General features: G+C 42.0%; 1 protein-coding gene across 5 annotated transcripts in view; it reads left to right on the forward strand.

The window, feature by feature from the left end:
* FAM13C (family with sequence similarity 13 member C) overlaps window positions 1-14,190 on the forward strand; it is an 84,751-nt gene that overhangs the window by 49,422 nt on the left and 21,139 nt on the right. For all 5 annotated transcript variants that reach the window (XR_012711750.1, XM_075257516.1, XM_075257518.1 and 2 more), the window contains exons 5-6: window positions 5,619-5,682; window positions 11,538-11,625. Coding sequence is in view for 4 of the 5 variants with exons in the window: in XM_075257516.1 (XP_075113617.1) it covers window positions 5,619-5,682; window positions 11,538-11,625 (152 nt within the window). In the remaining variant the exon portion in view is untranslated. The remainder of the gene's footprint in view (window positions 1-5,618; window positions 5,683-11,537; window positions 11,626-14,190) is intronic.

Here is a 14,190-nt window from a genome sequence, read left to right on the forward strand (position 1 = left end):
AAAAAGACCTTCAGTAACAAATGTGAATATTTTACACTATCGAATGGAACAGTCCAATATTAAACACATAATGGAAAACTTGCAGCATTGATAGCTCAGGAATAGTGGGGAACAGAGAAAAATTCCAGCTATGCCAGAATCCGTGGCTAAGAACCGGAGTGCGTGGTCAAAGGTTTTCTTTAACTGAGTTTATACCACATATTAGTTGACTTACTCTGTGCCACAATTTTGCAGAATTCCAGAATTTTTGCTTAGTAAATTGATTTTTTTTTCCAATGTAGAGACGTCATGTAATGAACAATGGAAGGGAGTGAGGAAAAGGTTCGGAGACCTAATTGTTATGATGTCCCAGCTTTAAATGGATTCTATCATTGGTGTCAGTGGTTTCGAGATAAAGACATTCCTGCATAGCCTTTAAAAAGGCTATTCTACTACTACCTTCTTTTTTTTCGATTCTCCCCGCTGTCCATTATAATTCTGGTTAATTACTTTATGTAAATGAGCCCACCTAGCAACATGGGCAGTTCCCAGGGGCTCCGAGCACTGCCCCACTTCATACCTTTATTCACGCCCCTCCATTGCTTGTGCTCCATCTGACCCCTCGCCCTCCCTGGATGTTCTTCCTTCCAGATCACGCTGCTGCATTTGAATTCTCGGGAACGCGCAGTTCCGCTCCGTTCATAGCGGTACTGCGCATGCCCGAGCACCATTTTGCTGTAGCTTGCTATAGAACTCAGCAAACTTATTGCTGTACATCGAATTTGCTAAAGAAATGATTTCTAAATGGAGAGGGAGGGGGGGTTCACTTTTAAAGGAGTTTTTTATATTGTGTCCTCATATTCTTTGGAAAGAGAGGTGAGATTTATGTAGAAAAGTGAAAACATAGGACTATTTGCCTATTAGGTTGTTACCATGACGGGTGTAAATGATCTACAAGACGACTTGTTTATTGTAAATGTACTTTTATGTTCTTACTGGAGTCTGACATAACTATTTTTACTGCTGCGGTTCATGATTAGTAAAGCATTGTTGTACTATACATAGATTTATGACATATTGGCACTCGATCATGTACAGGGGGGGCCATGTCACTCTACTCACCTTGGTAAATGATATCTTCAAACCATGTATATGTACACCGTAAAGGGACTAATATGTAACTGGAGGTACAAAATATAATATCTATGTAAGAATATGATTTACTAAGGTGCAATATCAGGAGCACACTGGCTGTCTAGGCAATCACTGTCTAAGCTGGGGGTCAGTAACCTTCGGCACTTCAGCTGCTGTGAAACTACTACTCCCAACATGCTCCATTCACTTCCATGGGAGTTCCAAGAACAACAGAGCAGGTATGCATACTGAAAGCTGTAGTTTTACAACTGGCGTGCCGAAGGTTGACTACCCCTGGTCTAAGCGTTATTATTGGAGCCAACAGTAAGACAGAAACTAGCCCATATATATGCCCATATATATGTTTTTTTATAGTAGTCAGGGATCTGTTTTCCATATGCAGAGTGCCAAATCGCCTACTTCAAGTCATATAGATAAATTATGTGTTATTTCCCCCTTTATCTAGGGGGAGTTCATTCAGGCACATCTGGAATTTTCTCTCTAGCCCCACCGTTCCTGAGCAATCAGTGCTGTTATTTCCAGCACCCAGTATGCTAATTATGCTTATAATTATGTTCATATGAATGGTCCTAGGCTGGAACAGATAGACAAAGTCTGCCCATCTGACAATAGATAGCATATAGGGTGAGGATGATAAAATATATATATATACATATATATATATATATATATATATATATATATATATATATATATATATATATTGCTCAGGTAAGGTGGGGGCTACAGAAAAAATTCCAGCTGTGCCAGAATCAGTGGAGCAGTGTCTATGAGGCTGCAAGGAGTTGGTGGAGGCGGTGAAAGGTCCATTTTAAATATCAATGTCTTTGTGACAACCATGTTTCATCTCATTCACCAGGGTACACGTGACGTTTATGTCTATGCCCCTTTAGATTCGTTGCTGGCTTCATAGGTTTCCTTTACTCTAGAAATTTCTTTATACACAGCAGGATACTGCAAAAATAAGTATATGTGTTACTTATGGCAACGGTGAGAAATAAGCACTGCTGCTATAAATCCGTATCCCTTATCTCGTCTCCAAAGAGACCATGACAGTGGAAGGAGCGCAGCATTCACCGGCCTCAGTTTCAGGGGGGTTTCTAATACTTCTGACTTGTCAGATGTTCCTTGCTAGCAACCATTTATAGACATTACTAGCATTTGCCCGCGACTTTGTCCGCGTGTCATTGTTGGCGATGATGCGACTGCACCCGCATGTCGGCTGTTGCACATGTCTGTATGTAAGCACGCCACCAACTTCCGGACACCCCCTTTCCCAACACCCCCCCCCCCTACTGTGTTCCCCCTTCCCACCGTCCCCGTTCCAGACACCAGTTCTCCTCTTCTGCAACCACCTTTTCCTTGGCCCCCCCAAACCCCTCTCCCGCAGCGCCCCTCCTGCCGCGCCCCCCCCCCCCCTGGCCCCGAACCCTCCAGTCTTCTGGGCTACTCACACACACTAGGCACAGCCGATACACTCTGGGTGCCGCGCACAACCAATTTGCATGTTCGCGAGTCTCTGTAGCTGTGAGTAGCTGGCATCTTCAGTGCGCACACACATCTCGGCCAGGTGACACACGTGAGGCGCCGCGCACAGCAAGGCCGCATGTTCGCAACTCGTTGGAGTCTCGAGCAGCCGCCGTATCCTCCGCCACTCACACCATTCCACAACAGCCAAAACACATTGTGGAGCCGCGCACAGCAAGGCCGCAGGTTCGGCACTCTCCAGAGCTGCGAGCAGCCGCCATCTCCTCCGGCGTGCACAGTGTCCATGTGCCCGCCCACACAATGGTCCGAACCTATCGGCGCAGGGCTGAAGGACATTGGGATGATGTCATCTCAGGCCCTTCAGCCGAGCGCGGACGGCATTCCGGTGTTTGCGGTCGTGATGTCTGGCCATTTATCGGCATAAAAGGCAGCCTATGTTTCCTTCTAGGGTCCAAGCTAGGTATGTGCCAATTGTCAGCCAAATCCATGCAGCGGTTTGGCTGTAATTGAGGAACAAACATCCAAACCCACAAACATCCAAACTTTCACAGCATATAGGATATATTACATAGTAAGAAGTATCTTGTTTCTTATAGACATGCTGTAAACTAATAATGGTGGAAGAAGGTGAGAGGAAGGTGCAGGGTACAAGTTTTATGGTTATAAGTTATTCAGATCTACGTATTTATTTCACTGAGATCAGTCACATTATAGGCTGGCTGAAGTGGAATCTGTATTGACGTACCATGTAATACAGTAAAACTATATAAGGTACAATAAGATACAATACTGTAACTAGGACTACACTAGATAATTAGTGGGGAACAATCTAGAGGTTAATAGGGATAACACTCCAGGACAGAGCCATTCTGGAGCTGGACAGTACTGAGCAAACGTTTTAGGCAAATGCTGCAAAGTAAGAATACTTTAACAAACACAAGTTTATTTTTTTCAAGTAACAAAATGAAGTGAATAAGCAAAATAAATCTAAATCCCATCAATATTTGGTGTGAGCACCCTCTGGAGGAGGAGGAGACCTGGAAGTGATGATCTGGCCCCCCACACGGTGATCGCACCATCATCCAGTCTGTCTGGGATCACGTGAAGAGACAGACGGATTGGAGAAAGCCGACATCCACAGAAGATCTGTGCTTAGCTTTCCAAGATGGCGGGAACGACCTCCCTGCTGAATTCCTTCAGAAACCGTCTGTAAGAGTACTGAGAAGAAATAATGGACGGCAATGGGCAAAGGTCACACCCAATATTGGGATTTACATTTCTCTTTTCTTCGTTCACTTCACTTCATTTTGATAATTGACAAAAATAAACTATTAACACTTTGATTTCTGAAAACCTTCTTACATGTCAGTCACACCTACACCATACAAAACCTATTTGTTGGTCAGGACATTATAAAGACAGGTTGTTAATTTTTTGGCTTTAGTTAGGAGACCCATGCAAACCCATAGGAAACATACAATCTCTGTATTCTTTTCGGGGTCTCAGTGCTGCGGGCACCGATGCTAACCTGTGCTACTTGTGGGTTTATGTCTTACTGGAAGGAAATGTCTTTACCTTTATTCATCTGGTGACAAGAGACGTGACACAACATTTGTCATTTGTCCCAGTAGACGTGCTGTATTTTGGTGAAAACAATCCACAATATAAAGTGTGTAGGATCTATTCACTATATATTACGGTAAACATTCAATCACCACTATCAACAAGTGTGTTGACACAAAACAGCATGTGACTAAGCTCAGGCAAATAATAAGTGTTGTATCTGTGGAGATGTGTGCTTGACTCCTGTGTTATGTCACCTCCCTGCACACTGCTCCGCGGCCGCCGGCTCCTGATGAAGAGCTCTCCTCATCCTCCATTACTGCATGTAACTCCAGGTGACTAATAGAGGGCTACACAATCATCATGTCATGCAACCACATTATAGTTAAACCGGTGTTATTGCTTTTCTTTTATGAGCTTTGATCTAGCTAGCTAGCTATGCAACTTAATATACACTTGAGTACTGGGTTCGAATCTGACCCTAGTGCTACTTGGGGTTTGTCTGTTCTCCGTGTGCTTCTATGGCTTTCCTCTGTGTACCCAGATTGTGAGTCTGTACTGTACATCACTGCAGAATATGTTGACGCTATATAAAATAAAGTATATATAGCACATACAGGTGAAACAGGAGGCACTATATGTAATAACTGTAATGCAAATGTGTCTGAGGAGGTGATTATAGAGTTAAAGGGGTATTTGTATCTTTTATCACTTCATAATCAATGGTGGTCCAACTTTTGGGACCCTCCCCAATCTTGAGACTGTAGGAGATGTTTGTCTCTGCACAGGAGGGCCACACAGCACAATTCAAGTGAATAGGGATGGCAGCAGATCCCTGTAAAGCTGGGTGGATGGGAGCAGAGAATAAATGTGAGGTTGCTGCTGCATAAAAACAGGGCTGTGGCTTCTTCAATTGCACAAATAGCAGGCGTACAGAGGTTGGATCCCCCTCTCGCAGATTTTGCTGAAGAATCCTAGTAAAAGGGCAAAAAGATGAAAAGAGGAGATGGGAATCTGTATGGAAAGTGACTTACAGATAAAGTTAGAATTTAGGGATGGTTGGAGATCTTGTTTAACTCTGCCAAAGTTGAGTTTTCATGTTCTCAATTCTCCTTAAAATTCCTAAAAGTTGGTGTCTGGTTCCTGAAATAAACAGGAATGGCCTCATAGACTCATGTGGATAAGTACAGGGAAGTAACCTGAATTTCCAGTAAAATCTGTAATAGGGTTCTGCCTACCTTTTGCCATTTAGAGCAGTGGTCTGTTTGATGTGGCAGAGGAATATTTGAGGTCCCTTCAGGGTCTGGAGCCGGAAGCGACTGCTACCTCTGCACCCCCTATAGCTACACCCTGGACAAGTAACTTGACTACATTTCATGTATTAATAAAGCAAATACTGATCACTTCTATTATATTTATCACTGATTTTTCAGAAACAGTCCCATAATGCGGATTCAGACGAAGGACTTTCCTGAGCAGCTGCAGCATACAAGTGAGGTAAGGACATATGTAACTGTATATAACATATCTAATATCCATCTGTATATAGTTGTTAGATTTTATTAAAAATGACTGCGTACAATCTTTGTACCTCATGTATTATTTATGTCCTACCAGTGGGTATCTGGTTGCTTTGTTAGCGCTAAATCTAAGGCCTTATTCACACATTGGTGATTGTAAGACAAAACTAGGCAAGGGTTTATAATACAGAATAGGTGCATGTCTATCCATGGTGTCTTATGTCTGTAGTCTCCACTCCTGGTTTTCACTTACAGACGCTGACGCAGAATACAGCTGGCCATAGAAGAATTACATAGAATTCACCATCAACCCAATGACTGTGGGGACTGCCCAGTGATCCCTGGTGTCTTTAGTTTTTGTCAATGCAGGATATTAAAAGTGGACAGAAGGTGTGATAAGGACTGCAATATACTACAGCGGCTGATCTGTATATGTCAGTGTTCTTGCATAATGCATTACAGTGAGGTTTTATGCCGCTCTGTGGTAAGCAGTATTACATGGCTCCTGCTGTGGCCTCCTGCTCTCTGTGATCACAGACTTTTAATCCAGTCTTATGTCCATAGAGAACAAACATATGGGATAACTACTGTAAGTATATTTATATATCAGCGCTGGGATTGTCTCCTGCTGATATCCTCTGACCACTGTGGTCTAACAGCAAATAAACAACCAACTCAAGAGTCCTTAAGAGATAATTCATAGGAAGGAAAGATAGAGGCTTATAAAAGTTAAAACCACAGCATAAATATATTGTTTGTGTGTCGCCGAAAAATGTATTTGGTTGTTATTTTAAAGGGACAGAGGCTCAATAAAATGTTATGTGTTGGTAGGGCAGTGTCATACGTAGATACCTTGAAGTGTCTATGGATAAAAGCAGGTATGGTGAGGTGATCTTCTGCAAGTGTTCTAGTGGGAGGTTGCTAATATGGATGTTTATATGTATAGAGGTTACCCACAAGTCTTAGTAATGCCACGATTTTACCACAAATGGGGAAAATTGACGATCTTTATTGAGACACTGACATGCCTCACTTTTAGTTCTCTATGATTAGTACATCTTACTAAACATAAATGCAAACCATAGGTAACCTTTGTACACTCCCGTAGCAGAACGTGTTTGTGGTAGACAACAGATAACCCTTGGGGATTAAAGGGACACTTCAAAGATTTACTTATTATATTGACAGAAATAGTGTCTTTTCTTATATTACTTTCACTTCTTGAATAAGTCATGTGATCATAGTGTGACCTCTTTTTTTCTAGCATAGGTTACTGTGTAAACAGAAGTCCTCTCTCTGCTGTCTGGCTACTATTGAATACTACCATGTAACCTCAAAGTCCCTCCCCCTATTCTTCTGTGAAAATGGTTCCCTGCTGCTTCTCTGCCTCTCACATATTGTACTACTTATAACCCCCCTCTTTCACGTACTGCCCATAGGTCACTCCTCTCTCATAGTCTGGTCACCATGCCCCTGTGTTATTCAGGACCTTCATCCTTCCAGTGTAAGGTCCTGGAAGTTGCATTTTAGTATCTATGCAGTGTTTTATCGAAGCAGAAAATAGACAGGAGTACAAGTTATGGATATAGTTACAGGTACTAGATATGGGTGACATCATCAGCCATAGCAGATTTGCAATCTACCTAGATGACTACTTTGCATTACTAAAAATAAAATGTTGTTGTGTCACTTTAAGGCCCTTGGTCACATTAGCACTATGGTTCCAGCATGTCAGATACTCATTAAACCCGACTAATAGAATAGTCAGTGAGAGCCATTACAGATCAGATTGGACATATCCATCATGTATCCAGTAAAAATGTAAGCCGGTGAGAACGCCACTAATTTATTATGTACTAGCCTTTGCCCGTGACTTTGTCTGTGGGTTGTTGGTGTGTATGAGCCGCTTAAATTCAGCAAATTGCTGCCGTTGATGGTTTGCCTGTTCCTGCGTTTTGGCAGCACTTAAGCTGTCCTGCTGCTGAACTTGTTCTTCACACCGTGCCTGTGATTGTTCTGGCGTCTCAGCAGCTCGCTGGGACAGCATATAATGAGCGTGTTGTTGGTGTTGATTATCCACCAGCTCCGGCGTTTTGATAGCTGTCAAACTGGCCTGCCGCTGAACTTGTTCCTCGTGCTGTACCCATGATTGTTGTGTCATCTCAGCAACTCGCTGGGATGCCATATAATCAGCATGTTGATGATCCGCCTGCTCCGGCGTTTCGGCAGCTCTCAAGTTGCCCTGGCACTGAAGTTGTTCTTCACACCGCGCCTGTAATTGTTCCGGCATCTCTACAGCTCGCTGTGATGCCATATAATGAGTGTGTTGTTCGTGTTGATGATCCCCCTCAGCTGCGCTTGAGAGCACTGTCACTTCTGGCTTCCTTCATACCTCTCGTTGTTTGCGACAAATTAATTTTCTTTTTCCCATCTTGTTTAAAATTGACAAACTGCCAATTTGGATTAAAGGTGTTTGCCCATGTCAGTTTGTCTGCAGTGCCTGGACCAGATCAGATAATATGTTAATGCATGAACACTGAGGGTTAGCGTGTGTTTACACAGAGAGATAACAGCCCTGGCTTTCTCAGAAACTGAGATAAGAGCAATGTCATAAAGTATATGAACATAAATTCATAACAGTTGTGAATCCATGTCATTTACTGGGGTAAAAAGTAGCCTATGTGTTAATCAAGGTTATAATCTATCTATGTGCCAAATTTCATTCAAATATGTTCAGCCGTATTTGCATGATTGAAGAACAAACACACAAACATACAAACTTTCACGTTTATAATATTATTAGTAGGATTATTTACTTCTTCTTGCATCAAAGAGAATTTGTACTCCTAGATTTAGTAGAAATGCAAAGTTGTTCTCATTGGAGAAATTGGTAATTTTCTCAGTAGATTTCCTCATGCAGCCTCGGTGTCTTGGTACTTTCACTGTGCTGCAAACAATAGTCTTCTGCGTCACTGCCATAAATAGGAACTTCTCATCCAGAGATTTCAGCAGCTCTGACCGAGGGGCAGGAATTATGTTCTGTGTTGTTTACAGAAACCTGTGGAGCTGGGGTTATGGTGACATTTAATGATGTTCCTGCCATTGCTCATTGTCAATTAGGTGTCAATTTCCCATACAAAAACAAATCTAGCTTAGGCTCTGTTCACATCATGTTCTTTCAGTACGTTGCAAATACAATATATTCGGATGTGTACATTAACTTATGCCATAGCAAAAAAATACAATGACATGCGATATGTCAGCCACGGGGTAACACAGCTGTTTACCTGCAAAATCATACGGCTATTGACAACCAATATGAATATGTGGTTTTGTAGTAAAAGCATCTTATTGGTGCAGATTTCCACCACAACTGCGCCTCAGTCACCACCATCTAGTCTGCATAGTTGCACCCTTAGAATACAATAGCTCTAATACAATGTAAGAAAGCTTGCAGCTGTGTTAGGCCCAATTCCAATCAGCATATGGGTTTCTGTTTGGGAAGTCCGCTTGGGGACACCATTCTTTTTTTTATTATTATAGAACTCCATGTATTGAGGTTCAAAATCATTTTTACAATTGGTATTTACTGGAAATTTTGGAGTGAGTCCTACAACTTCCATGTATTACATTGAATATCAAGCTGCAGAATATTGTTCCATGTAAAATGTATTGGCTATGACAGATTAAGCACAGGATGACATTCTGCAGCTTGCAATGTACTGTAATACACGCATGTAGAAGACAAATGGTCCATTGCGTATTTTTAAAAGTAGAAAACAGGCTTCAAAGTTCTTCCTAGCAGCCCTTTTACTCCTGTATATAAAAATCACATTCTCGACTGTTTTTTAACTGGTAATTTCTCAGTTTTTTTTATACAACTGCAATCTTTGCTTTCATAGGATACCAGAATCAGTTTTCTAGGTAGTACAAAGCCAGAGAAAAAGCCATTTGAAGTAACCCCTCACCATCTTTGGCAGCTGCTATATCTGGGAACACATAATGGGGGAGATTTATTAAGATTGGCGTTCTATATGCCATTCTTAATCAAGTTCCCAGCTGGAGCAAGATGCACCTGAAATATTAAGAGACTCTGGCCTCTTAATAATTCAGGTGCACTCTCTTGTGCCAGAATTGAAATCTACATCAGTCAGGAACTGGCATAGATTTTAGGTATAACTCACGCCAGCTTCATGGCATATAAAGTTGTCGGACCGTGGCATTCTCATCCCAGCCTTCGGTCATTTTGGCACCCTGCTCTGCCTACATTTCTAAAATATGGAGAGCAGGTTGGAAAACAGAAAAAAATTACAGATTTTTGGTACTTTGGGCCTGTATTTAGAGCATAACTAGGGATAACTTTAGAGCCTATTTCCTTCTAAAAAGAAGTAAAATAGGTTCATCCTCAAACAATATACAAAAATGGACACTGTAACCCATGATACATACCATTCAATGAAAAATTTGCAAGTTGCAAGTAATTGGAAAGGCGTCTTCCCCCTCCCCCCACCACTTTGAGGATTTCGTATAGATGTTCTAAATAAGCACCTATATGTCACGTGTACCTATAACCTAAGGGACCTTCATCAACAGCAGGTTCTTAATATATTGTCCATGACGAAAATTACCCCAAATTCTATTGGGACTAAAGCAAAAATAAAGCAAACCTGGGAATTTCCAGTCCCCGCTGGTGCCCTGTCAGCAGACTACAGTATAGACTGCCAGCTACTTAATCTGTCTATGGAGGAGGCTGACACAGAGGCAACAGGGAATTTACTAGTAATCCCCAGTATCCTGCTTCTATGTATAACAATATTTTACGGCTTTCCTTGTTTACACTTCTGCAATATTATATTCCACACCATATAAGGGTTAAACAAGAAGGAATAGGTAAATGACAGAGTTTGTACATATAAAAAACATTATTTCTCTCTTTTCTATGGAGCATGAAACGTGAACCTGCAGGAGAATGCAAGGCTTTGTTTGGATGGAGACCTGGTTACTATATCCATGGGGATATATTAGTGTTAGTAACTATGGTGGGCACTGCAGTATAGATCTGCTCCCCTGTGTGTAGTTAATGGGCGATGTGGGGGGTGGGGTGACTCATAGTGCCCAGCCAAACCCTGCCGGGGATTTTGCATCACATTAGATAAGGTGTCCCTGCTACACTGCACGTCGCACCATGGTAGCCACAGGCAGGGATGAGGCTAATTTATTAATGGAATATTTCAGTACCTCAATAGGAAGTGCAATAAATACATTGTTTATGTGTGCGTGGGTATATGATAGGAAGCCCAGGCAGCAGATAAATTGTATTGTGACAGCGCCATGCACCGCCCACGCCTTTAACCCCTGTGTTCGTGTGTAAAGGTATGGTGTGCTTTTTCATCAATGGCAAGGGGTGTGTTCTGTAGTCAGGATATGCTGATGTCACAGACATGAATGAATGGCTGGAAGCCTATGGCGAGCATTGATCTCCCCTCCCCCCTGCAGCAGATACATTGATCTAAGAAAAAAATGAGGTCAGTCTGACGGAATCACCATCCCGGGTGTCATTAATAATCCATATACATGAGGATTTGCAGAGCTGCAGAGCCCACGTGTCACATTTGCGTAGGCTCAGCCTGGTGGTTTCCCTGTTAAAGAGCTTGCAATCCTGTTATAGGGAAGCCTGCTTCTGCTGCGGCTGCTGTGGGGGAATTACAGGATTGCGAAGACATCTCAGTGCCATTTGCAGCCAGCCTGATGTTCTGCTTCTGTTTGCAGAATTCCTTCCTGAAGCTACAAGCCCTAGAAACTGATCTGTGCTCTGCTTTTTTACCATCGCAGGAGGAGGTTGTAGTACAGTCTCATGGCTGTAAAGAGGCGACTAGTTCTCTAATCCAGACTGTGCCAAGCGAGGCTGCCAACCATGCAGGTAAGAACCACTGACTATATATCAATGACCCTCAGTAGAACATTGTACTCCATAATGTATATTGCACAGTCATAACAATTCTCATTATTTGCAAGCAGGAAATCTGCTGCTCTCTGCTCTTTTTGGCTCCATCTTTCCCCTCGTCTGGAGACTGCTAGCGTGTGAAATACACAGTAATGTCATTACATCAGCATTCATTAAAAGCCAAACTGCAATTTACATCCTGTCTGCCAGCAACGTAAAATTGGATTGTAGATTTTACACTTTACTTAGGTTAAAGTGGACCAGCACATTTTCAGGGGATCACACCGACGTTGCAATATTGCCTCAGTATTAGAATACCTCCTCATATATAGGAAGCTATTCTGCTGCGATCCAGACAGTTTCGTTCCGATCACAACAAAAACCCAACCAATTTTTGCAATGACCAACATGTGAGGCTCTTAAATGCAGGCTAGAAAGCTACATGGAAATGACTATTGACCAAGAATGACGTTTACGACGTTCTATTTCTTGTACATGGCTAGTGTCAGATGTTGTAGATTTTGGACTCTTGTTTTATAGCCACAGCTATGTATCAGTATAGGTGATGGTAATGTCCTCCAGCCATAAGCAGTGACATCATTTTTGCCTCTATAGTAATAACCTGGTTGTTCTTGGACTCATGAAATCTGTTGTAAATATCATTAAAGTGGTATTCCCACCATAGGCTCTAAAGACATCTCCACTTTTAAGCAGAGCACCCCTTACAGGGGACCTGTCACCTTTCCTGACATGTTTGTTTTTGCAATTACACCCCTATTTTTTTCTTATGTATATATAGCGCCAAAATATTGTGCCAAACTTTACAGACATTGTCAACACTGTCCTATATAGGGCTCAGAATCTAAATTCCCTATCAGTATGACTTTGGAGTGTGGAAGGAAACCAGAGTAGCCCCCACGCAAACATAGGGAGAACATACAAACTCCTTGCAGACACTGGATTGAAACACAGGACTCACTGCTTAACCACTGAGTCACCGAGTTGCCCTATGAAGTAAATCCTTCCAATTCTGTTGTTATCATTTGGGATTGAACTGATCCTCTGTTATTCCTCCTAAAAATTATGAAGAAATTGGCTGTTACCATTCCCCTTGGACAGCATCAGACTATGAGCGGGCACATCCCTAGTTATCATTTTATTTGTAAATGTCTAGGAGGAATAACAGAGGAACAAGTACAACATATACGACTTATAAGAAAAGATGCTCCAGAATTGTTAAATTATAAAAGTATTTACTAAAACCGAGAAATTTTAGATCCTTTTTAGTAAAATTGTTCTCACCCTAGCACTCTATGTTTGCCTGTATGTTGTTCTTAGACCGTTCATACCTGACAAGTACTTGGCTGGTTTGTCTCTTCGTAGGGATATCTTTATGCCTGTGCGAACCTTAAAATATTGCAATTTTTTTGTTGTAAAATGCATGCATGCCTGAGTGCAGCGAATACAATTGGTTTGACTTATGTTGCACTTTAAAGGGGCTCTATCAGCAAAATTTTGCTGTATGAGCCCCACATATGCGTGAATAGCCTTTAAAAAGGCTATTCAGGCACCGCTAATCTTATTTTAAAACCCTGTCCCGTTTTAAAATAAAACTATAAAAACATATATGTAAATCATACCTGAACGTGCACCCTGGGCGGTGATGCATGATCGGACGTCATCTTCTGGCACGCCTACTTCTTCTTTCTTCTTCTTTCAGCGACGCCTTCTGGTCCTGGCTCTTCCCCGGCTTCATCTTCATCCTCTTCCGGCGGTTCAAATCCGATTGGTTGAAATCCGGCGCGTGTGCAGTAGTGCTCCCTCCAGAGCTACTGCGCACACTCAGGCACCATTTTTCTCAATGGCAGTGCCACCGGAGTGTGCGCAATAGCTTCGGATGGAGCGCTACTGCACACACGCCGGATTTCAACCAATCGGATTTGAACCACTGGAAGAAGATGAAGCCGGGGAAGAGCCAGGACCGGAGGGCGTTGCCGAAAGAAGAAGAAAGAATAGGTGGACGTGCCAGAAGATGACGTCTGATCGTGCATCACCGCCCAGGGTGCATGTTCAGGTAGGATTTACATATATGTTTTTATAGTTTTATTTTAAAATGGGGGGGGGGGTATAAAATAAGATTAGCAGTGCCCGAATAGCCTTTTTTTTTTTTTTTTTTTTAATTCTCATTTTATTAAGATTTTTTACAACATTTTACAAAGAAGAAATGTTCACCACATATATACTCTAATACAATAACAAAAAAAAAAGATTGTACAATGTAGTCATAGTGCAATACCTAAAGAGGTAAAGTCTGTAAGTAATTTGTAAGGAAATAAAAGAAAATAAACATAAAGAAACCCGTAACATAACACCAACCAACGATGGAAAACGTGGGGAAGTATGAAGATGTTTGTGAGCCAATCTTATATCAACTGATCTCATAGAATTGGGTGTAGAGTCAGTAGATGGAGGGGGTAACAGGGGGGGTGGGGGGGGGTATAAGGAGGGGGGGGTCATAGGGCAACCATTGACATGAATCAG

Source organism: Leptodactylus fuscus, chromosome 10 (genome assembly GCF_031893055.1).
Source record: "Leptodactylus fuscus isolate aLepFus1 chromosome 10, aLepFus1.hap2, whole genome shotgun sequence".
Lineage (NCBI taxonomy): Eukaryota > Metazoa > Chordata > Amphibia > Anura > Leptodactylidae > Leptodactylus > Leptodactylus fuscus.